Here is a 26,406-nt window from a genome sequence, read left to right on the forward strand (position 1 = left end):
CCTGCATCTTTTTTGTATATATAAAGAAGTTTAGCAGCAGACCCTTGCAGGGCAGCTTTTGTGATAGTATGTTCCCAGGCAGTTAATGCTGCCTTTTTTTTGGTGTTAACCCTTCTTTCTTTCAGAAATACTGCATGCATATCTGCATAAGATTACTTACTGCAGTCTCCCAAGCAGAATTTAAGTTTATATATTTTTATATTTTGGTTGAATGAGGCTATTTGTAAAGGTATAGTATATTCTTTATATGCGATACTTTAGAAGCATTTGAGGAAATCTTGAAAGCAGTGCAGGGGAACATCTCTTTGCTCAATGTTTATGTGGCAACTGGCATAACAGAGGCATAGTTCTTGTTTTAAAGAATAAGCCCCAATGTTGCATCAGTAGTAGAAGTCAGATTTGAATGTTTTCTGCGTGTGAATTTGTCAGTATTCTACTCCTAGTTTAATGTTAGAGAGGTTGAAGCATCACCACACAGTGCAGAGATCTCTGGATGAGAGGCAGCCTGAGCTGCCAGAGCCACAAAGCCCAGTTTGGTACTACTTGCTGTGCTCAGCTTGCAGGCATGATAGCTGGGTTTGTACAGCATGCTGCCTGCCTTAATAAAACTTGTCTGAGGGAAGTATAAGCCACCAATGGATGACAGCACTTAATAGCTTAGGTGTATTATCACATGGCCTTAACTATTTTGATTTCAGACCTTGTGTTGATTTGTAGCTCTAAGCAGATGCAGCTGTAGTGGAGGTATATCTATCCTTGCACACAGCAGAACATACTGTCTGGGAAAACTGGTAGGTACTTTTAAAAGACACCAGATGGCACTAAAATCAGTCTGCTTCAACTCAGTATTTGCCCTGTAAGAGTTTCTGTCTAGCTTCAATTAGGATAAAAATATACAGAGGCAGATTTGGTGGAAAAGTGAGTGGTGCTAAGAGGGCTGCAAGTCTCTTCTTCCTGCACTCACATTGATGTTGGCCATCTTCATTCTCTATCACTGCATAAAGTTTTACAGTCCCTGTCACGTAGATCAGGTTTTTATCTGTCTCTAGCTGTATGATTACACCTGATGTTACACAAAAGCCTTGGGCCTGTGTCTGCATCCTCTTTAGTCAGGCACGGCCTACAGAATAGTGCCTGCCAAAGAAAGCTCCTTCACTACTTCTAGATGGAGAAAAAGGCAATCAGTAATCCTATTGCTGGCTGCTGCTCCTTTGACTTCTTTAGGAACACCCTTTTCATTCTCCTGTGCAGCCGTTATTTTTATATTTTATATCTGAATACTTGGCAATGATATATTTTATGATCTTTTGATGCACCTTATTGGTTTTAGTTTTGTATATCTGCATTTGAAATGTAAGTTTGTAGGGCTTTCAAACCCTTTTATTTAAGTATTAAATATTAATATTTAAGTATTAAATATGGCTAATGTAATCATTGCTTTTAAGCATTTGGACATGTAAAGCCTAAAAGGCCTTCTATGACAGAAAGTATTTACTGCTTTAAGAGTGGATCTTACAACATTAACAGTTTTCACTGCTGCAGTCTTCGTTGTACTTTGTTAGCATAATGTCTTAAAAATTTTATAATTTTCAATAATTTTTTTTTTAATATTTCATCAAGTTTATTGGAAGTCTCACTGAAACTTCGACTGAATTTTGCACCACTCATACACAGAAAGAACTTCCACAATAACTGCTTCTAGAATATAAAGCTATTTCAAAATATATCAAGCTGGGTTTTTAAGGGGCTTAATGACATTGAATTGTTATTATAAGAGGATTTATGTTTCATAAAATGCTCTATTGATTTTGATTGACATAGAAGATGTGGAAAAAATAAGCATTCCTGGCAAACACTTGCAACTGGTGTTTGACAGGCCGCAAAGGTATTGAGTAATTAAAAAGGTTTCATCATTCACTGCTTTTTTCAGTCTCTACTGTCTTGCCAACAATGTTTCTGATTAATCATCATTTTTGACAAAAATTTGTATTTAGAGGCTGTGCATATTGTGTACTTCAGTTTCTTCACCCTCATTCCAAGTCTCTCTTTTTGAAAAACACAAGCAGATGTAAAAAAAATTAGGTATATGAATAGATTGCTCACTTGTTTCTTGTTGGCTTTTATTTTGGGATTTTTCACTAGTATATTAGTGGGACATAATAGCAACTCTAACAAGTCGTTTCAGCTGTTCTCAGCTGTCACTTGTTCAGTCTTTATTGCTCCTTAAATTTTCCTGCTCACTTAAAGTCCTTGATATGTTAAACCCTTTGTACACTGTTGGCAGGCATAGCTTCCTTCCACTATGGACTTGTTAAATTTCTGGGGCTTTCTAGGCTTCTTTCTGCTTTGTTTTTGTTCTAAATAGATATATATGAGGTATATGAGTCGGTATCAGATGAAGCCACATTTGCTTCCATTTAAACATAGTTGCAAAAATTGTTAAGCTGTGGAAATTGTAGGGTTCCTTTACAGATTCATGACAACTTGAAACAGGTAGCAATCTTTAATGATCATTCTCACTTGATGCCCTTCAGGATAGACAATGACCAGAGATCATTTTGCTATTAGTTTGTTATGACTTTCCTTTCTATTATCTATCCACCCAAGTATATTTCTGAAGCGAAGTAACTTCACACACCTAAAAAGCTACTGAATTGCAGCAGTATGTGTGTGATATAGAGAAAGTTAATTTAGACAGTCTCTGAAGAAAAAATGCATATTGTGAGAGACTTGTTATTTGGGGGGTGAGTATCTGTCTCTGTCTAGGAAGAAAAATCCAGTACTCAGAACAAGGAATTCTTTATTGCTATCTTAAAAGATGAAATGGATAATTTTCTTCTAGGCTATCTTCCAACAGAAAATCAGTAGTGTTTTATAATCTACTTCACCCTCTAATTTCTGTATTAACTTCACGGATACTCCTCTGAAGAAACAAAGACAAAACTGAAATAGTGCGTAGTGTACTAATACTTCACGTTTTCTCTCTTCTGTGTAACTGAGAAGGATTGACTGCCTTATTCACAAGGAAGTGATCAGACTTCATACTTCATCAAGTAGTTGAAGGGGTTGGATGTTTCAGATGTATCAATTCTTTAAATTATTTCACTGGTAGTACAATCCAGGGCGTTTATACAACATCCATAAGGCCTCATTCCATACGAGGCGTACTTAGTTGTTTTTTGATCACATAGGCTAGTGAAAATTAAATTCATGTAGGGAGCTTCAGTTTTCCACTTTGGCTTATATTGTCATGGATTGAATATTTATTGATACTGCTGAAGAAAGGATATAAAAACTGGAAAAATCAGTTTCTGCAATTGAAGCGCACACACTGAACATTAGCATAGGTAATTACAAAAGTATTTTTTACTTTTCAAAATTCATGAAAAAAGGAAGTGAGAATGAATGCCATCTGGTCAAAGCACTTAACTGAGCTGCATCAGGGACAGAGGTATATATAAGACAATTTCATTCCACAAGTGGCCCTACAAGTGTCATTCTGCTACCAGGGTTGACATGCAGCTCCCTTAACTCTACATGTCTGCATTTGAACAAGATATGTAGGATTCCACTGATACTGGTGAAGACCTAATCAACATAATCTGTGGAGTTTAAAGTGCCATTTCTCTGGCTAAATGTAGGTGCTTGCTATAGGATGAGATGAATCATACTCTAAACTCTATTAAAGACCTTGACTAGCTGCATTGGCTGTACTGTATTGGCTGTATTGGCTTACACACTTAGATCACCTCCAGTCTGGTCACCTCAGGTAGGTGAGCTGAGCTCCAGCCATACAAACTCTACTTTTGAAAGTGTGCACACTCTATTGATTTACTTATTTAGATATTTAATTAAAGCCTGCATCAAATATGAGCTGCGGACACAATGATCAATGTACTTCATAAAAGTACTGCTGTTCTCGAAGTCCAAAAATGTTGCATAACGCTGTGCTGAACTGAATGTATGCAACACTAGAATATTAGTATGTACTTTTGTACAGAAAATCAATAAGGAAATTCATCTCTGGTTTTATCTAAGAGTTGCCTAATTCTAGCCTTTGAATGAAGCCAAAACTCATTATGGTGAAAAAGAGAGATGAATGATGGAAATATGTGCCAAAAATAAAATTATCATGCTGTAATTGTTTCTTATGAACGATGTCTATTCAAAAAAAAGTAATTTCAGAAGGAAAACCCTGTAGAACAGTTTTTAGTGCAGTGGAAATTGTTTCTGGAGTAACTGCTGCTAAAGATTTATTATAGTCATTAAATTCAACAGCTTTATTAGTCCCTAAAATGCCTCAGTTTTTATTGTCTGGTTGCTTCTCCAGATAAGTTGATTACATAAGTTTTTCCTGTTCTACCAGTATAGTTTAGAAAGATCTTTTAATTATTGTAGTGATGCTGGCTTTAAATTGTCTAGTTGCAGTTACTTGTTCTTCATATCTTCTAACTTTTCATTTATGGAAACCTATAAAGACAAGTAGATCACTTAGGCTGGCTATAATCCACCAAGTGAGTTTTGCAAACAATAGAAAAATGACAGGGTTTTTTATTATTGTCAAATTCACATTCTCTGGGTGCCCACTGAAGTGCCCACTTCAGATGCCCATCTTTTACCTGGATAAATAAAGTATCCATCCACAAGTTCCCAAGAGCACTATTACCAAATATGTTTCACAGCAGGGATAGGAGAGTGTTTAAAAAAGAAAACCTATGACACTTCTGGAAATTGCTTCCTTAGACTTTGGCAGTTTAAGACTGGCACAAGTAGCCTTCATTGAGAATGACTATGAGAGTGAATCACGTGGGGAGGTTTTTGATGTCACAAGGAGACATCCTTATTATTAGTGGCACCTCAGACAATGGATGTAAATGTAGATAACACAGTCAAACAATATAAAATCTGATATGTTTAAGGAGTTGTGAAGCAGGCGAGGTAGCTGTTTTGCTTGGTGTTGCCTAGCGTAGATGGATGTGGAATACGGCCTATGATATGATCTGAAGCTAGTCCTTTTATTACAGATTAGGTTTAGAAATAAGGGATATAGGGAGAGATGATTATATAGTTAAATGCAGAGGTTATAACTTTCATTTAAAACACTTACCTAATTGCACTAAGTACAATATACAGTCCTGCTCCAGGACTGTTCCGGTGTAATTTTCAGAAAAAAATGCAGGGACAGTGCACACTCAAGGTGCATGTGAAGACCATGCATTATCCTGAATCCTTAAAGCTTCTGAAGGTATTTAACTAAAATATTTAGTGTTTTAGTTAAAGACCTTCCAGAAAGCTTAAGGATTCAAGGTATCGCATGGTCTTCACAAAGCTGCCTTCTGCTTTCCATGCCAGTAGTGCAAGATGGGGAAAGCAATAAGGAATATCCTGTGACATTACAAGGGCAAGGATCAGTGCCCAAGTAGGAGGACAAAAAAAAAGGAAAAAAAAAAAAAAAAGGCAACAGAAACCCCTCCAATGACAACAACTGAAACCCACGTATGAAAAGCTTTGTTAGATAGGATGTAAAGTCTTTCTACCCTCCATACCCTCAGAGAGACTGTGGCATTATCATCTCAGCATTTCTGAGGATTCTCATGAGGACAGATGTTTTAGGAGAAATATTCACACTAATGGCATAACATAGGTACTCTTACTCATAAAGGGGGCTGCTGTCCCTCTCTATTAACTAGGAACTCCAGAGCATCAGTCTCCAAATGTTAAAGCGGAAAGCACCCTTCCTACCAGTGCTCTGTTTCACCAACCAGGATGTCCGCACTGTCAGTGTGCATACTAGGTCCTAGGTACCAGGCTTCAGAGCAGCAGGCAAGCTTGCCCACCCACTCCACCCCGTTTCCAGGGCTCTGAACATAAGAAAGGGGGCAGAGGGCACAGAAAAGGGAATAATTAGTGCTGAGAGCAAAAGATGGAGGAAGAGGAGGAAAGGGCAGAAAGAATGTGTGGAATACTGCCCAACTTGGTCCCAGTTGAGATTTCTCGAGGATAGCGTGTGATTTGTCCAATTCTGGCTAATAAAGCATTAATTCTTTTGAGAAACTAGACTGATCTCTAACTGCCATGTCATTGCCAGGTCTTCTCTACTCTCTGTCAGGAAGATGATGTGAATTTGTGTCAAAATGGACACCTGAGTTTTTTTCCTGTAGAGGATAGAGAGAAAGATTAATTTAATTTGTTTAATAATTATTATTGGTTATTTCTGATACAATCTTTGTACCAGTTTGTTCTGTATTACTTTAAACTTAAGGTCAGATGTAGTCAATTTTGCTATATACTAGTCATCACTCTTTTTTCCGTATGATTTTCATTGTTATTTCATGTAATTATATTGGTTTGGATGCATTTACTACACTAACGTAAATGAATAACTTGGCAATTTACACCAATTTCAACCCTCTTGTTCTACTCAGTTATAGAGGACCATGCAGACATTTGATCGTTTGAGGACATTTGTCTAGAAATACTAGAAAAGCTTCATTCTTTGATTATGTTACTTCTTTAGGCAACTTTTTGGATTAAAAGTTTTAAAGTTTGAAGAAATTACACTTCCATTTTAATTATGTAAAAGAAAAAAAAGTCAACATCAGAGTTGCAAAATAATTTGCCTGATGGATTATATATTTGAACAGTTACTTAAGAGAAGAATGGTGATCTGCTTAGGTGAATATTTGCAGAACTCCCTCATGATTTTTTTTTTATGCTATTGGACTTCTGGTTTTGTTTTTAACAGAAAATTAATAATAACACCTGTAATTGAGGTTGCTTTCTGTCCTAAGGCACAGTTTTTAATCACTTACAACTTTTCTGGACTTAAACCATTGAGGTGAAATTTTCCATTAGGACAACTCATTTTGGAAATGCCTTTCTAAAAAATGCATTTTGCAAGGTTTGAAGGAGAAGATTCAGCAGCCTCACAAGGTGTATTTTTCACCAAATCCTTTGCTTTTCCTAGTGTTCAAATGAAAAAAGAAAACAAATATTGTAGAGTCAATGTATGTTTTTCCCTCCACAGGAGAATTTAGCCTTAACAGATAAAAAAAAAAAAAATAGAAAAATTAGTCAACATGTGCGTGTGTGAATTGATATTTATCAATTGATTTCCAGTGATTGTAGCAGGGCTTCAGTGCCTACACAGAAACACCTAAGTTTAGGTGCCTTCATCTGAAGCTGTCACTGCAGTGGTGAAATTCCCAAGTTATATGAACTTTTAACTAGAGGGCAAAGGGTTACGCCATCAAGCACTGCTGCTAAATAAGTAGTTGTATTGCTTCTAACTCAGGCAGTGATAGTTTGCAGATAAATAACTCAGTGCTGCATTATGTGTACAAACATGTGAAGTGTATCTTGCAAAGGGTTACTGCTGTTCTATTAGCACCATTTTGTGTGAGGCACGTGCAATATTATGTGACAGGAGAGAGGCTTTGTCACTTGCATTCATCTTTCCTGAGGTCACTATTATGGCTGCTTTTAGCCCTAATCGTTTCCAAAGTACACAGCAGAGTCAGAGGATAGCAACAGGGTAGATGGTGAGTAACAGGATTTGAAGGCAAAAGACTTCAGGAGAAAATACCTATGAAGAAGGGCATGAGCAACAAGTGTGTGGAAGAAGACAGGTAGCTAAGAACAAGTTAGGGGGTAAATAGAAAGAGCTGGACCAACAAACAGACTGAGCAAGTGTAGGAACGAAAGGGAAGAGCTAGAGTAGGACATCAAGATTGGGAACTGCCTAGAAGATGATCTCGGAAGGAAACAAAGGAAATGAACAGAAGTTTAGGGATTCATTAGAAGGTGCAGAACATAAAAGCATATACATTTAATGATTGCTAGAGAAGTCAGGGAATCTGCTATTGTTCCATTTATGTTTTTGAATTTCAGTATTCTTTTGTTGGCACAGAGCTGTGAAGAATCCCAGTCACGTTGTTGACTGGTACAGGGAGCTTCCTGGAGAAATTTCCTTTATTAAGAAATGAGAGAACGGAACTTGCCTGTGTAATTCCAACTTTGGCACCAAAGTGCATTGAGGTATATAAATGTATTACAGAAATTGTAGAAAACAGGGCTAGGTGGGACCCTGAAAGTTTATTTAGTCTATTTTTGCTGGCCAACAACCTTATCAACTATGTGTGTCATTCCTGCCAGATCCTTTTACATGTTCTTAAAATTTTCTGGTAATAAGAATTCCACAACTACCCTCAGCAATCTGTTCTACAGTGCCCATAGATACTGTTTCCAGATGTTCAAGCCAAATTTTCTCTTGTACCAATTTTAAGCCTTTCATTCCTTGACCTAACTATGGTGATATAAAGAATTTATTCTTTCCATCTCTATAGCTACTTTTTACATAATTGTATGTACCTCTCTTCCAGTGAGGCAAACCTTTTACTATTACCTTTTTTCCATTCATTCTTGCTTGTACAGATATAAAGTGTTGGTTCCCCAGACAATTCAAGACAAAGATATTTTTTTAAAATTCTTCAGAATTTAGGAATTCCATCACACTTCAATTGGTTACTTATTTCTCACATTGTGCTTTTTTGATCTTGAGTATCTAGCAGTGCATTCATTATTTTTCAAATGGTGTTTCTCTGTGCTTTATAGAAAAAGGCTATCACTAGCTTTGGTGATGGTAAGGTTCCTTTTGTCATAGAAAGCACAAAATATGCTAGGTGTTTTAGTTTTCATATGCCAAAACAGGTATATAAAGTATCTATTTCATTGTCATTTGTTTGATCACACTGCAGACTATTTAGTTTATGGCACCTCAAGTACATTGCCACTTCCGAAATATTTCCCTTCTCATTGTTTTTTTCCATATCATAATATAGAAGGGAAATATGGGATTGCTTGTCATCACTGGCCAGAGTTCATTCTTCAACAAAAAGAGCTACCATATGATTTCCTATGAGACTTCTTCCTAGCTTGTTGATTTAACAGTGGAAACTGTTTTCTCTGAGGAAGTCTTTTATGTCATCTATTCAGTCTTCAGCAATCCTATGATAGAGGGTAACAAGCCTGTTTTTACATTTGAGAGACCATTATTGAAAATTCTCAGTATTATTCTTGCAGGACCATAGTATGATATATAAAAGAATTATTACCATTTTAACGCTCAACCAGATAACTATAAATCTCCCAAACAGTTGTGTGACCATGCATTTCTTCAGATACATGTTGAAATCCATAAGTCGTTGGAGAAAAATTACATGTTTTTTTCCTCTGAAACCAGATCAGTTAACTACTTTGTAACATCCAATTTAATATATTGGGCCACATCTGCTAAAGGATTATTACACTAGAAGGAGGCAATGTATAATTTATTAAAATACCCCTGCAGGGATAGCAGGCGATCTATTTAATATACAGAAATGCTTGATGATTATACTGAAAGCTCCCAGATGAATCCTTTAGCACAGGAGTAAAATGGGCAGATGAAAATAATTGCTCATTATATAATGTTTACTGTGTTATATTGGTGCTTAGCAGCTGAATAATATTTATGTTAACAGTTCTTTTTCAGCTTTGCATATTGATCTCCTGCTGGTCTAGGGCTGATATATAGTTGTACTGAAAATGGAAAGATAATACTTTTTGTAATGGAGGGTGGCAAAAATGCTCTTCCAACATGTCATCAAAGTCAGAGGCAGAGGAAAGAAGTCTTAGATTTTTGTGCCAAAGACTTCTGAGAATTTCATTCTCTCTCTCTTCCTAGCTATTTCTGTCTCATCTCCTTGTGAACTCAAAGGCATTGTGAAAAACACTCTCCTACAGGCATTGAGAGTTTCTCAGTGGGTGGGAAAGCTTGTCTTTCCATCGCCTCAAAGGAACGCCGCTGTTGCCATGCTTAACAAGTTGGAGAAGGACCAAATGACTGTATGTCTTTCTGCGAACCCTGAAAGTTAGGAAGCTGACAATTATCTATCCTGTCTTAGTAAATGCACAGTTTCTGTGTAACTGAATGGTTTTAGAAAAAGATTTTGATTCATGGCACAGGAACTGAGAATTGACTTTGTTTTGTTCTACATCATTTCTTGCATGTACAGCCTCAGGCAGCAGAAGCAAACCCAATGTTTGAGGGTGGTGTCCAGCTGGAAGCTTTCTAGACTGTATCTAGGGACTCAGTGGGACTGACATGCTTCAGAGTTTCCCTGATAACAATAAATGGCACTTTTACTTAGAAGCTGTGAGCTCAGCCAATATGGAAAGTTCTTATGCAGACTTTCTTTATTTGCCCTTTATCAGCCCCTGGGACTAGTGCCCCCAGATTCATCTGCTCTTGGTTTTGAGAAAGTCAGGCATCAGAACTAGCAATGGTTTCTTGAAACTGAGTCGGTGTGTTTTTGCATATAATTGGCCTTTTCTGATCAAACTTAATTTTGTCAGAAACTTCTGACCTTACCTGTTAATCATTTCTAGATGCAAGGTCCTAGGATGGAGTTATCCTTGCTCTTATAATGATGCTAGTTCTGTGAGTTCTGCTGGATATGAGCACATGAATGTTTGGAACAGAACCCATGTTGCAATCCTTTATTTTTTTAAACTGCATGAAAATGCAATAAACCCATCACTTACTTTCATTACTTATGAAGTGGTTAATGTTTAAGACATAGCAAGGTAGAATATCAGCCGCAGACTGAAATAAATGCAGTTCAACTTTATTTTCTATGGGCAAGGAACAAAAGATGTGAAAATCATCTGTATTATCTCAGTTAATTGTGCTATACTAACAAACATTTCATTTTATTCAAAGCATTTCTGTATTCACTAACAGTGTTTTCATAGATTTCATTGTGCGTTTGGAAGGTTCATTCTGGAAGTTCATGAAAAACAGAAATTTTGTTTGTAAAAAAAAAAAAAAAAAAGAATAGTGCAAAGCATCTCTTTGATCCATTTGATTCCATCATAATTGCATTCATTTCAAGTCATAGGTTACAGTGAAACCCTGAAGTGGTTAGGAGAGCAAAAAGATATTAATGCATTGAGATTCCTTCCATGTTCTCCATCCTATTTGATAGTTTGTACTGAAAAAGGAGTAAACCCTTGTAAGTCTTTCATATAGTTTTTCCCTTCTTACCATCTTGATAGTTAATGCCTTGAAACTTTACAGTCATTTCTGTTATAAAGAGGATCAATAGGAGTATAATAATACTGTAGTGCTTCTTTAGTACCTTTCCTTTATAGATCTTAAGACATTTTTATATTTAAAGCTTCTTAAGACCTTTGTGAATAAGTAAATGGGATTTATTGGAATTGCTTCAATCACTGCTTAAAATTCTATCCTCCTCCCCCGAAAAGCAAGATCATCTATTTAACTGTGCCTACCAAAGCTGTAGAATAGTTTATAAAGGAAATGCAAGGAATATGCAAATTGTCTGAGTTCAGTTTTGGACATGACAATAAAAGTCTTACATAGAAAGAACCAAAGGTGGTCAAGTTTTTTATCTCATATAGGAGCAGTTGAAACTCATGAGATCCTCTAATGCTTGGGCTGGTTTAGTATTAACTATGGCCTTGATCTTTCTCTGAGATTCCTCACAGATAAAATGATTTGTCTGCCTAAAGCTCAGAACAGGATCAGGATCTTGGGGAAAAGGTGTTATTTAATGAATCACAAGCACAGCTTCTAGCAGCATGTGGCTGGCCTGGGCATCACTAAATAGTGCGCCTGACAACTTCGGAAGCAGAATAAAATATGACTAATTACAATTCCTTGTAAAGGATATCCAACATACTTACTACAGCGTTGTAGCAATATTGTGGTATTAAGCTGTATGCATTAGGTGTCATTATTTCCTTGAAGGTAAAGGAAAAAGAATGGTGTTTGGGTTTAGCTTTACACATACCAATCATGGCTTTTTCGGTTTAAACTCTTACATAGAAAATAATAGTTTTGCTTCTTTTTATTCCATTACTGACTGTCAAGAGATGATAAAAAAAACACAATAATACCTAATTTATACAAAATATATCCTTGTAATTACAAATATACATAACCAATAGTTATTTGTATCTGGGAATGTATATTTTAAATGAAGTGCAAAAGCAAAGTTTACCTGCTACACATGTAGAGAAAAGAAGTTTTCTGCTGTCATATTCTTTATAAATGTATCTGCATATTTCTTGCATGTAATATACTTTATGCAACCAAATAGAGATTGTCTGAGTGACTCCTATAAAGTAAATAGCTGTTTAAGTTGACACAATACACTTCAATTTGCTTCAAACACAATTTGTTTTACACAATTTAATTCAAAATTGGTTTGCTACATACGGCTATGGTTCTGCTAATGTGTGATAACTTGCTTAAGCTACAGAAGCTTCATCACTTAAAGGGATCTTGACCAGAAAATTCAGTTGAACCTGCTTTGAGTAGAAAGTTGAATTAGATGACTTTCTGAGGTCTCTTTCACCCTGAATAATTCTGATTCTATGAACAATTTTAATTTTTTTTTTTTTTTAGACAAATAGGTATTCATGTGTCTGCACACAACTTAAAAATGATTAACACTTCCTGGTAATTAATCACAATACTCATATAAATGTGGAAAAATAACATAGTTCTTCACTGTCTAATGAATCATTTAGACTCCCTTGACAGCTGGAAAAAAAGAAAACTTTGAATATTTAAGATGAAAAACACTTGATCAAAAGCTCCACTGCGAAGTTATTCAGTTTGAATGATGAAGATTGCTTTTCCCATAGGTTTCTGTGACTGTAATAAATAACTAAGAGATCAGTCTCTTTCCAGTGTATTTTGAAACTACCTCATTGGAAAATCATGGACTTTACCAGTACAGTATTGGTCTTTAGTTAAAATCTCCATCAAACAATTGCTGTGGAATATGAAAAAAAGTAATGACCTGTGTATGTCTAAATCTCTTCTAGCTAAAAAGAAGAAGCCAAAGCTCTTAAACAAGTTTGATAAGACCATTAAAGCTGAACTAGATGCTGCAGAAAAATTACGTAAAAAAGTAAGTTTTGAATGTTTCATTCAGAATTGTAAATTGTAGCAAAATTACTTGACTGTTAGAAATGGAATACCTTAAGGCTTTTGGGTGTAAATCTTGCAAAATGCTGATATGCCTCACAGACAGTCCTAGCACACAGAGGACTGCAGGTCTTCATTCTGCCGTAGATTTGAGATGGCTGAATATGCCAATTACAGTAGAGTACAATAAAAACCATCTTAATCTCTGCAGGTATAGGATGTTTCTTCATTTTTAGAAGATTTTGACAGTGTATGCTAAAGTTTATATTGCCACCCATGCTGCCTCAGAGTTTCTATAGGTCTATGAAGGGGCCGAAGACCTACTATAGACTAGTCTCAGACTGTCTCTGATGCTGCTCTTCTCTAGAAGCCTTGTTTATGTGGTAGAATACAAAAATAAAATGCATTTTGATCCTTACTGCTACTTAAACAATTGGTTGATCAGACAGAGACATAACAGAAAACTCTGATGAGCCTGTCGCATCAGCTGACTGACTGATTTCTTGCCTATGTCTCTTGGTGAACTGCACACAATGCTTCTCTTGTGGGAAGTAGGATAAATTTAGTAGCAAACCAGATGCATATAATATTTATTTGAAGATAGCAAGACAGTTGTGTATAATAACCGACTCATATTTATACAGCTGTAAGTGTTGGATGTGGCTGCAGGATCTGATGCCAAGTTTTGCAGAGCAGTGCTTAGTTCCTATTTAACAGTGCAGCTTGTTCTTCTCCGCTTCCATCCTTACTTGCTAGTCAGCATCAATCATGAGAACACCATAGTTACTTTCTGACTTCATATGGGACAGGGAAGAGCTGTGGAGTACATGTGAAGGTCTGAGGGATATAATTATTCTAAAAATTCAGAGGAAGCATTCATATACTTACAGAAGGTTCAGTACTACTTTCCCTCAAAGAGCCACAGTTACAGTATAGCTGGTCATGTGCAGAGATGAAATTTCTAGTTATGTTATAGAGCTTTCTTCTAATTCTATACGTTACATTTCAATTTAGATTATCTGTATAATCTTTACTGTACATTTTGGTATAGTAAAGTGATAGTCATCTCAGCATTTTTTGCAGTCAACAAAGGAAAAGTGAGTAAAATAAAAACAAAGCTATTAGTTTTTACGATAGAAAGTGAATAATATTATTTTATAAATAATCACAATGAATTTCTCACAAGTAAACAGCCAAACCCAACAAAAATGTGAGTGAAACCTGTTGATTTGCAATCTGGATTTTTTATATTTTTGTTTTGTTTTGTTTTTAATTCAGGGTAACTAATCTGATATTATGCCATTTTCATGCAAATAAAATCTCTGTCTTCCAGGGAAAAGTTGAAGAGGCTCTAACGGCCTTTGAAGCATTAGTGAATCAATATCCACAGAGTCCACGAGCAAGATATGGAAAAGCACAGGTACTGAAGGGGAAAGTGTCATAAATTTTCAAATAAAATAAAATAAATAAAATAAATAAAATAGACATGTTTTAATAGTGGAGTCAGACTTCATTTATAATTTTGCAGACATTTTCTAAGGAAAAATGGTTTATGCTATCTGTCAAATTGTATCCATTTCTGTTGTCCATACTTCCTCAGGTACTCAGAATGCTTTTGTCTCGCTTTAGTCTAGAGGGATGAAGGATAAATAACACAAAAAGATGTATAGTTCCTATAGTTTTCATGAAAACTGCCAAGCGAATGGGAAGAGAGAAACTTCAACTAATGTCCTACTGCAGGAATGACAGGCAGAACTTAGTCATCGCATGCTGTTTGCTGCATCTGGTAAATCAACACATGTCAGTCTGCTCAGGGCTAACTGCTGCTTTTTGCTTAGTGACGAATATCAAAAGGGGTACAGAAAGGGAAGGAGATTTTCAGCTTTTATAGGGAGACTCTTAAAAAGTAAAGAAAACAAATTTGTAGGCAAGGAGGCTTAATTAGTTCTTTTGATTGTGGAGTAAGCTCCCCTTGTCTATGAAGCACAGTACCTTCCCCTTGTCTATGAAGCACAAACCAACATTATATGTTAATTTTGTATATTCTACTTCCAATAAGATGTGAGGATTAATTTTCCTGATCTTTAAATAACTTTAAAAGGCAACTGTTTTCTCCAAAATTCTGCAAGAGATGTTTTCAGAAATTTGAGCAATTCGTGATTTGATTTCTGGAGCTATACTTAGGTAACAAAAATATTCTACAGAAATAGCTAACGTCTTTAAGGATGAGAAGAACAGTAGATAGAGAGTTCTTAGACCTCCTTATAGATAATATATGTTTTGTAGCATCTATATTGGTGAAATTAATCAGATCTTATTCTGCTATTTTTTGTCTCTTCCTTATGTATCTTTTACTATCCTCTACCCTGCAACTTCCTCAAAAAGGGAAAAGCAAATTTACTAGTGAATATAAATCAGAAAAATAAAAAGCCTCTTAAAATTGGTTTCTGAATTTATCTCTGAAACCAACATATCAACCCTTGGCTTGGAGTTGATCTCAGCCAATCATGGCTGAGTAAACATATTATTAGATATTTTCCATATTCAATTTCAAAACAGAAGAACACATCATTGAACATGGAGAAGCCGGGGGGGGTGGGGGGGGGGAGGATGGAAGTGCAAAGAGATTCCAGATGTTAACTGCTAACTACAACATATATTGCTAATAGAATTGAAACTTTTTCAATTAATGTATATATAAGTGATAAAACAATGGATTTAGATTGACAAGTATATATTTCTACTGATGAGATGTTTGTGATGCATCTATACTTTGCTCTGCTAATTGGCTTAAGGAGTGAGCCAGTAAAAATAGAAATATTTAGGAAGAATACAAGAAACGTATGAAAATGCATTTGTAGATATGTCAGAATAGAAATCATATATAATAATGCTGTAAAAATTCAGCATATGACATAGCCTTTTTCTTTTTTTCTTTTCCCAAGCAGTGGAAATATTATCAGAATGCCTTACCACAGGTGAAATCAGTAGTAGTTTCTACTTAGCTTCACTGAAGCTGTAATTTCACAGTAGAGATCTTATACATTGTTTGGTCAGCTCCTGAACTTGATGAACAAATTAAAATTCTTGAAGCAATATATATGTAAAAGTAAAGCCAATTCCCCTTTTTTTGAGGGAAGGGGGGGAGTGTTTGTGCAAAATAGTGTCTGAATATCAGGAAAAAAAATTGTCGGTGTGTTTTTATTTACATATTACCGTCAGCATAAGGCTTGGTATACAAATAATACATACATAACAAATTATATTTTTTCCATATTATTAAAGGAGATTTCTGCATTTAATTTTAAAAGCATAAATTCCATTCTGACTTCTACAAATATTACCCAAAAATATTTGTTAGTGTATGTACTGATGATGATGGTGTATGTTTTAGGTACAAATTTTCTCATATTTATGCTTTCAAACAGTTTGCAGAAAACAAGAATTAGCAGTATATCAACCTTAGCACAAAGCACAACCAACTAACCTTTCCTTGTTTTGCCAAAATTATAGAGATTAAAGATAATTTTAAAATAGTCCTAACATGACCTAACAATTACATAATAATAAGGTCATAATAACGACCTAACAATTACAAAGTTTTCCATTAGAGAAAATAAAATTATTTAAAAATAGTAGGTTATTATGTGTTCTAATAATAGTTTTATGATTCTATCTAGTCTGAAGATGACTTGGCTGAGAAAATGCGAAGCAATGAGATTTTGCAACAAGCCATCAACACCTATGACGAGGTGGCTAGTCTACCAAATGTCCCTTCAGATCTGATGAAACTGAGCTTGAAACGAGAAGCAGACAGGCAGCAGTTTCTTGGTAAGATTTGAGCATGGGTTAAAAATTATGAAAGATGTGTGAACAAGACTTTAAAAGATCACTAACAACTTAAAAGCAGTAAGATGTATGTTTCTAATTTCTTGAATAGATATGAAAAAATCTTTAAAATTTTTTAAAAATATTACTGTTGAACTAGTATTTACAATTGTCCAAATGACAACAGTGCCTGCAGACAATTATGTGCTAGATGCAATGAGTGGTTTTGGTTGAAGATGCTCAAAAAAGTTTATTGACAGAGAAAGGAGAAAATGTTCTTTTTTTTTTTTTTTTCCTTTTCTTAACTGAAGGAGAGTTGTGGGGATATTGATGGCATACACAGGGTCTTCTAGAAAACAGAGAAGAGTGGAATTGAACTCAGGGGTTAATGTTTTAACTTGCAAGGTTTTCCTTTTGTTGATATTTTGGAAATCTTTATTTTTGAAAAGAAGATGTATAGATAATACAGAGTATAACAATTCACGTGTACTGAATGTATAATAAATACATTTGTGCAGTTTTATAAAATCCATGTGAAAGCTGTTAACATCCTGTTATGAAATTGTAATTTTAAAGTATACCTTTATCAAGAAGAAATCACCTGTTTGTTATTACTCCTAAGTTTCTGTCAATGTTATTTGTTTAATTAACTGAATTTATTCAATACTTTTCTCGGACCGAGTCACCAGTAGCAAGAGCTTTGATAGCCATTAGACCTAAGCCTAAGATAGTTATTAGGCCATTAGTTACGAAGCATCCCGCAACCTCTCAGCTGATGTTCTTGATCCTGTTTTTTTAGAAAAGTAAAATGTAAATAGCCAAATAACCAGCCAATAGATTTCTTTAAATAAAAAATAATAATAATAAAAAAGCAAATGTTCACTTAACAGCAGTGGCTTAATGCAGATCTGTATTCATTACTTTGGGGAATGGTTTATAACAATCTTTTAAGGCACTGATATAGCAGCCCTTTACACAATTTTTCCTGTGTCTGTCTATTGCTTTTTACAAATTTGCCTGCTATACTGACAGTGAATTTCATGTTTTTCCTAAGCTGATCATATTTTCATATATTTAATTTATACCACTGTCTTCTTTAAACAACGATTAGAAGGCTTAGTCCTTATGATCGTAAAGGTGATCTGTCCCAATCTCAATAACAAAAGTTCCAAAATCCCCAAGAAGTGCCAAATTAAGGTGAGCAAAGTCTGAGTTCTCTTTATCAAGGACTGGAAACTCAAAGATGGAACCCTAAAAACAAAGTACTAAAACGTAATGGCAACATCTGAAAATTTAGATCTCAATTCTGAGATGTACAAGAAATGTGATTATTGTATGAAACACAGCTAAGTTAGGTGGAGAAAGAGTTCCAGTCCCATGATTTGGATTTTAAGATCAGCTTGTTTTGATTTTACTCTGTTTCAGCAAGACCTTGTCTAGGAAGCCAATGAATCACGTGCATAGTTTTAAGTACATAAAGCATGATTATTTTCAGTGGAACTATTGCTTGACTGTAACAATCTGCTTAATAATTTCAATTAATTGAGAACCAAGTTTATTTTAAAACATTAACCTGGTTTTGTTGAGCAATTTGATATCTACAAATGAAAGAGCAACCAAAGTTCAAAAAATTTGTTGTTACTGCTGCACTGTGAACAGTTTTCCACTAGAGGCTCCCATAACACTGCATGATATGCATTTTTGGTGATTTCCTGAAATATTCCTTGTAAGACTACACCCCATGTGACAATTAAGCAGTTGAATATTCTCCTATTTGCATAAATCTGTTCTCAGGTTCTGCATGAACAGTGATCATTAGTAAAAGTGAAATATCTAGTTGTAATTTGTATTTTCTTAGACTGTGTACTAGATAAGCATATTATGTGAGTTATTATTGTTACTCATATCCATAGTTTTAACTAAGTCTTGTTCAATGAAATTAGGTCGCATGAGAGGTTCTCTGGTTACTCTACAGAAATTAGTTCATCTGTTTCCCAGTGACACTTCTTTCAAGAATGACCTTGGAGTTGGTTACCTCTTGATAGGCGATAACAGCAATGCCAAGAAAGTATATGAAGAGGTGAGCTTCCATTCCAGCTGAGGAAAAAATACTTTACTTGCATATGTTCATTCTAAGGATTGCCTATTTTAACTTAGTTAAGCAAGTCGCATGTCTGGTTTTGATGGATTAATACAGATAATGTTTTTTTCCTCATGCACATTTCTTAATTATCTCTTAATTTTAGTTCAGATTTCCTGATACCATCCAGTTTTCCTCATAGAAAGAGAAATATATACTTAGTAACAATTGGCTTATTAAGACTTCTGGTAGCCAGCTTTGAAATATATTGACAACAGACGTAGACTTAATGCCCAGTGTAAAAGATGACACTTTATCTGCAAGACATGGAAAGCAGAAGTAAAACTGCTTATTTACAGGAACACCCACCTTAAATAGGTGATAATGTAGTTCAGCACCCACATGGATATTTATGCTTTGGCTTTTTCAGAACTTTTGTAGGCAGCCTAAACTCTATTTTTCTTTCATGATGCTTGCTTGTGCTGTAGAAAGTCCATCGGATTTGTCATGTTATACTATGGCTAGCAGCCTACAGAAAGTTCTGCTTCCAGAAAGGGTCATTCTGCTCCTGTGATGGAAAAACCCCATTATTGTCTGAGAACGCTCTCATGTTTGTGGAGCTTCACATTACTAGTAGAGCAAGAGCTGTCACAACCTAGTCAGAGATGATCTTCTGAAGAAGTTGGCACACTTGTTCCAGTACTTGTTTAGTGCAGGATTAGTTCAGCAATTGACTGGCTATTGTAGAGTGAGGATGAGCCAGCATGATTAGTGCCAACTCCTGAGACTAAAGGCCCAGTTGTCAGTCCCACACATCTCGGAGTCGAAAGAGATTTGCCTCTTGGGTGATTTCACAAAGGGACAGGACATTCAGCCACGTAGCTAGAAGCAGGAGCCAAACCCAGACAATACCCTTCTTTCTGCATCTCCTCTGGCTATCACAGATGTTGCCAGAAAAGCGTTTACTTTGGTACTTTGGCTACATTTTAGGTCCATCCATAAAACATTTCTGTTTAGTAACTTTTCTGGCCTGTCAAAATTCCTCTGAAGAGTGGAAACGTCAGCTTCTAAAGGTTGGATATATTAACCAAAATTGCTTCTCCAATTGCAAGGAACGTCGAAAAATAAAAAAACATACTTTTCTCAAGCAAGATTTTTCTTTGCAAATTTTCTGGATTTTACTGCAAACAACATAGATGTTAGAATTTTGGAAAATCAGAATTAGATACTGACAGGCCTTCTTATATGAAGAAAGCAATGAGTTTGCTATATATTATATATAAAACATATAATTAATATATATTTATATATATTGCAATATTGTGATATTGAGTTTCATATACTACAGACAGTATACTGTTCTGATTAGGAACAGCTATGCCTAATAAATATTGGTGTGCTTTTTATATGTTGTTTTCCATCCTTCTGCAGACTTCATCCAATATAATTACTCCAATTTGAACTTCAGTAACCAATGAAATAGAATAGATCATAGTGATGTTTTGTCCTTATAAAAGAGCAACAAGTAAATATCTTTTTAAAGGAGTTGGATTTGTTCTTTTTAGAAATAATGCAGTTTTTGTCTCATATTCCAGCTATTCTTGAGGCCAAATTCTGACATATTAATATAACTTTGTTGTAATTCAGGACAAATTTACCTAGAGAATTTTAAGAAAAGAAATATAGCCAGAGAAACAGGCAGGAACTCATGTGCACCTGCTTTTATTTGTGGTTTACTGAAGATTTCGCATGTGATTCTGGTCACATCGCTTAGGGGCCATCTGGTCTGCTCCGAGTGGCTCATTCAGCTGTTGCAATGCATAATTAGAAAATGTTTGGCATATGATTTGGAGCTCCTACCATAGGTGCTCAGGCTCTATGCATAGTCAATAAAGAGAGGGAGGAAACTCAAGAAAGCTTCTGGGGACTCCAGGAGACCCCTTCCTCTTCATGACTTCAGGAAAACCTAGGAAACTTACCTAGTGTGATGGTAGTTCGGGATAAATCAGTTATATGATAGGAAACATGAGACAGCATAAACAAGAGCCTAACCTCAGTGCTGCACAGTACATGCCTCCATCCACTCAGTATTTATGAGTCCTGGGTTCTGGTTCAAACTGTAAGGATGGTCATACACTTTATTCAGGTGTTCTTCAGTGTAAAAAACATGAACATATAGGAAGAGAGAGCAGAACCCAGGACTCATTCTCAAGAGAGCATACCCTTGTTCAACTAAAGGATCAGCTTCTTGTTTCCCTCGCCCCAACCCCCTTCTTTTCTCCATGATTGTCTACCTTGTACACAAGGTAGAAACCTCTGTGAGAAGTAGGAACAATGCTTAAACATTACTCTGTTCAGGAGATCTAGACTCCAAATTTCACATTTGCTGGGAATCTAGTAGATTTTTGTGCAAAACATACCAGTGCCCTCCTTTGCTTCTGTTCCTGCTGCAGTGTTTTGATCTAAGATCAGTGTTGTCTGTCTGTGTTAGGCATGGGCTGAGTGCATGTAACAGACTGGACTCTCCACAGGCACTCTGCTTCGGATTACAGTATATACCATGTCAGACCAGACTAGCTCTATCTGGCATCATCTCTAAAGAACTGCATAGATGTTCAAGGAATTTTGCAGTACAAAATGGAGATGGTAACTAAAGCATCCAAAGGCCTTAAGCCTTGAGCAAGGAGTGATCTGAATTGAGCTTAGCAATTTTAGTTTAGCTTGGAATTTAGCTTAGCTAAATTGAGCTAAACTGTTTCCAGAATCATAATATTTTGGCTTGACTGCAGTCGCTAATTTTCTGCTCTTAGATGCTGTAAGTTTTAATTTCTATACTGTGTTTAAGAAAAAACAAAACTAGTCACTGGAAACAATGAGATACAAACAATAACAGTAACTACTCGTAACAATAACTACTGCTCATGTATGGACAAAGATCTGTATTGTTTCATTTTAGTATGTTTGTTTTTTTTTTTTTTTTAAAGTAATCACCTGACTTCAAGTCTGTGGAATTTTCCTTGCAGAAGTGGCCATTCAGAAGATTGACTTAATACCATTTTTGACAAGTTTGAACGCTGTTACTTTCATTAGCTGTTGCAAATAAAAAAATATAATATAAATGTCAGTCCTAGTGAATGGAGACTTTTTGCTTTCCACTTTATAGTCAATATACTTATTTTCTATTCAATTCTTGTAATCTTTGTATAACCAGATTTAAATACTGGAAACCAACCAAAATTGTTCTGAAAGGATTTTCCTGCATTTTTTTTCTCTCAGCGGCTCATAAGCTGTTATAATGAAATTTTTATTTCAAAAGTCTTTAATGTGATACATTCTTTCTTTTAGCTACAGAAATAATCTGTGAACACTGAACTTCAGATCAAGAAACTTTTATATCTACAGCTGTAGTGTAGTGTAGTTTAATCTGATACAAAATATAGACTATTTTCTAATATGTTTTCACCAGACTCTTTGCTGAATCATGTCAATTTGAGAGAATTTCAATTTTGCCTAGTTTTTAAGTTCTTTCTTTTCAATATTTTACTTAGGAATAGAGAAACATAGTTTTAAAAGTAGTCCTAGCGAAACTATAGCTATTTTTATTTTCAAAGATCTGCATGTTATGATAAAATACTGTGGAAGAGATCTTCATTTGCAGAATAAGCAATCTTATAGCACTTTTCTACCTGCCATTCTGTCTGTGTGTCTTAATGCAGCATTGTACAGACACACATAAGCCAGTCCTGGTTGAACTATCTCAGGTACCAGAAGCAAAATAGCCACATTAACATAGTACTCTGCCCTGGCTAATTAGCCATAGATAGCCCCAGAGGTTAATTTCTATATTCATGATTAATATTTAATGGGCTATGAGCAGTTTAGTAAAACTTATTTCTAAACATAATTAATATTGCATGCAGCAACAGCAACAGAGTAATACAATTTACATTAAATACTTCCAGTGTAATTTCTACTGATTGTATCTCTTCACTTCTCTTTAGAGGCTCTGAATGTAGATCATGCCTTAATGCAAGTCGGCATGGTTTAAATGAACTGTGATATGGGAAATTCTATTCTGTCTTAATTAATCAGATAGCTTTGTCCTATAGTTAAAGAAACTGTAACAAAATTACATGGCTAATAAATATTTCTGTCAGTCATTTTATTTGACCCTGCAGGCACAGATTCTTTGAACAGAATTGTTATATATAGGATGCCAATTGCACATTGAATGCTCTAGCCAAAAAAGTATATAAAAATATGAAAAAGGTGGTGCCATATTTTCTTGTATGAGTGGTCAAGTACATTGTTACTATGAATTGCCAAGTTCACTTTTTGCTAATGAGGTGGCATTTTATAGACTTCAGATAGATTCTCAACTTCATTGTTCTTTCAAAGGAGCTTTTACCTGCAAAAAGAAGTGAAATGCTGCTATTTTTAACTTGTAGCATTTTACACTCACATTGCACGAGTTTTGTGTGCAATCTGTATGTAAGGTTTGAGAAAGAAGAGAAATTGGCCCAGAGGACTTGTTATGGTTTTGCTCATAAATACTTTGAAAGATTAGGTTTGGCACTGACTGGAAAAGGCAGAGGTAAAATGCTATACTGTGTATGGGCATTTTATGCATGGCATAGATTTAGTAATGTCAGAAATGTATTTGGGAAAAAAAATTACTTATTGTCTTGTATTTGCCAATCGTGCTAGACACTCGGCCGATATCAGTCTCTGTAATTCCAGTGACTTCGAGGCACCTGTGTTTATCTTCACAAGCTGAGGATCTCTCATGATCATCTGTCTACCCTTATTTTAAGGAGAGAGGACATGCAACAACATATTAGCTTGGCTGTGTAATTGATATCACATAGTGCCACAAATGATATTGAATCATAGAAATTCCAGATTTCTAGTAGATCAAGACATTCTCTATTTTTTCCCTTGACTGAAACAGACCAAATACACCAAAATTATCCCAGTGATGCTGGGAGTATATGTTTCAGAACTCAGGCCAGCTAGCCTCACACTGCCTTTGCCTGATCACTCCCCCATACAGTGATCCTCTCCTACAGCTGTCCACAAATCGTTGCCTTCCGTCTCCTGGAACTATCCATTTGTGCCTAAGTAAGATTTGACCTCTCTTTTGCCTATGGGTTTTCCTTTCTTGCAAAATTAACTAAGTTAGGTTACAACTCAGGCACTACTTCTAGATCTTGTTCAGAGTACAAAAATTTTTAGCTTAGTTTAGTACACCAGGTCTTGGCCTATCAAAAAGTGTAGTACACAAATATACAAACGTAATTTATCCATCCTCTCCTAGTGTGAAAGCACACTAAATTGCTTGAGGTACCCCGTTAGTCCTTGCATTACTGTCTAATAGCTTTTTCTTGGCCAAGAAAGTATAAGTTCTTCTAGATAGTGCTCCAGTTTACTGTTGTGCTGAGAACCATGAGATATGCCTGTCGTGTTTGCAGGATTTGTGCAGTCCTGTCATGTGATGCTGCAAGTTTTTTTACAGCATGTTTCTAAACTGTAGTCACAGTGCTTCTCAGCATGGTGTGTTCTCTGTTGCCTAGACTAGTTTGCCACTAGTATAGACCTATCTAATTTAAAAGTATTGCAGGTATATTTCTACAGTGTAGAAGTGCAGCCAAGTCAAGCATTTATTTGAGAATTAGTGATAGGAGAAAATTTCATTGAGTCGCTAGATAATAAACATGTACATATGTACATTTTGAAAGTAGATCCATACATTAATATATAATTCATTTGCTCTCATACAGGTTCTAAGCCTGGCTCCAAATGATGGCTTTGCCAAAGTACATTATGGCTTCATCCTGAAGGCAGAAAACAAGATAGCAGAAAGCATTCCCTATCTAAAGGTATTGTTCTCACTTAAAGTATTTATTTTACTAGTAGAAAAGTAGTATCAAAATGTGTAAAATCATGGTAGCATGTATCAAGCTATAAGCATGCTAATTATAAATCACAGTTTAAGCTACATACTGGAATTATATTGGAATTATATTGCTATAGCACGACCAGTGAACTGGAACAAGTTTGTACATTGAGATTCTTCAATTCCTAAACATCAAGTATTTCTTTGATTGGCGGTTAATGGAATAACTGTAAGTAGACATCTTTGAGTTTCTTACTGTTTTGAGGTTGGCAGTATGCTGCCAACTTACAGTTCTTGAAAGATCCAAATAGGGCACATGTATACTTCTGAGTATTTGGGAACAAATACTGTAAAAGGAAACCTTAATTTACAATATCCATCTTTCTAAAATGTCTGCATATACAGGAGAATTTGGGGTGGTGTGGGTATGAAGTGTCCACCACTGCATACATACCTGTCTTGCAGTGAGAGGCTATGGGATTTGAAAAAAGATAACATTTCTCAAGGGCTTTTTGACTGAAGTATTCTATCCATTCAACCTAAGTTCCAGGTTACCATGGTAGTTATATTTCATAGCCAGTTTCATAGCTCGTCTCTTACATAGAATTGGCAGCTTATTTACAGCAATCAAATGAACTCTTTTTAAAAGTTATATTGAATTTCCTCTTATCCTTTCTTTAGGAAGGACTAGAGTCTGGTGACCCTGGCACAAATGATGGACGCTTTTATTTTCATCTAGGTGATGCCTTGCAGAGGATAGGAGACAAAGAGGTACATGTTTAACGCATCCTTTAAAGTTTAAACCCTTGAGGGACTGCATAATCAGCAAAACTTTTAAGCATGGGCTTAAAAGTTGAAAATGTTGAATGTTGAAATATTAATGGTGAAATGTTAATGTTGAAAATGTGTATAGAGCTCAAAATAAGGGACACGACCAGCAAAAAATCTGCCATTTGCCTGATGATGCAATCTCCTAACACCCTTCATTCTACCCTGAAACTACCCAAAACTTATTAAGTTTACATGGGGCAGTATGAACCAACAGACCAAGAAAATTCAAAAATTCATCGAAGGTCTTTTTTAGAATCTATTTCCCACTCCTACCACTTTCCATAAAGATCTTTCCGACCAGAGCAAAAATACAGTGATATAAATATGACTTTATATGAATGTTCTCTTATAGCTGTTGTATAACACTGTTTTGTAAACCTCACTTCTTTCCCAAAGTGACTTTGCAGCACCAATGAGTATGTCATACAAGAAGACCATGAGAAAACGGAATGTGTGGCCTGAGTTACTGTACTTGTTCATGCGTTAAATTATCAAACAGATCAGAAAAGCAGAAATTTCTACAACAAATTTGTTGCATACCCAGCAAACACAAATACATGCCACTGGAAGCCATAAGAGTTTCTAATCTGTTAATTTAGTAAAGCCAAACTTAAATGTGTGAATTAGCCCTACTGTAATGAGCGGGAGCTAAATATAAACTGAAACATATTATTGATAATCAATTTTACTATAGGTATCAATTTAAAAAAGGTTCCCAGGTGGCAAATGTGGAAGAAAGAATACGCAAGCATAGTGGAGAGAGATATGAAG

At 35.5% G+C, this 26,406-nt stretch overlaps 1 protein-coding gene across 11 annotated transcripts in view; it reads left to right on the plus strand.

Moving 5' to 3' along the window:
* Positions 1-26,406, plus strand: part of ASPH (aspartate beta-hydroxylase) — a 117,953-nt gene that overhangs the window by 65,532 nt on the left and 26,015 nt on the right. For all 11 annotated transcript variants that reach the window (XM_064507490.1, XM_064507481.1, XM_064507486.1 and 8 more), the window contains 6 exons: positions 12,898-12,983; positions 14,334-14,420; positions 16,681-16,831; positions 18,772-18,908; positions 24,689-24,787; positions 25,486-25,575. In XM_064507490.1, coding sequence (XP_064363560.1) covers positions 12,898-12,983; positions 14,334-14,420; positions 16,681-16,831; positions 18,772-18,908; positions 24,689-24,787; positions 25,486-25,575 — 650 coding nt within the window. The remainder of the gene's footprint in view (positions 1-12,897; positions 12,984-14,333; positions 14,421-16,680; positions 16,832-18,771; positions 18,909-24,688; positions 24,788-25,485; positions 25,576-26,406) is intronic.

This window comes from Dromaius novaehollandiae, chromosome 2 (assembly GCF_036370855.1).
Source record: "Dromaius novaehollandiae isolate bDroNov1 chromosome 2, bDroNov1.hap1, whole genome shotgun sequence".
NCBI classification, from domain to species: Eukaryota; Metazoa; Chordata; class Aves; order Casuariiformes; family Dromaiidae; genus Dromaius; species Dromaius novaehollandiae.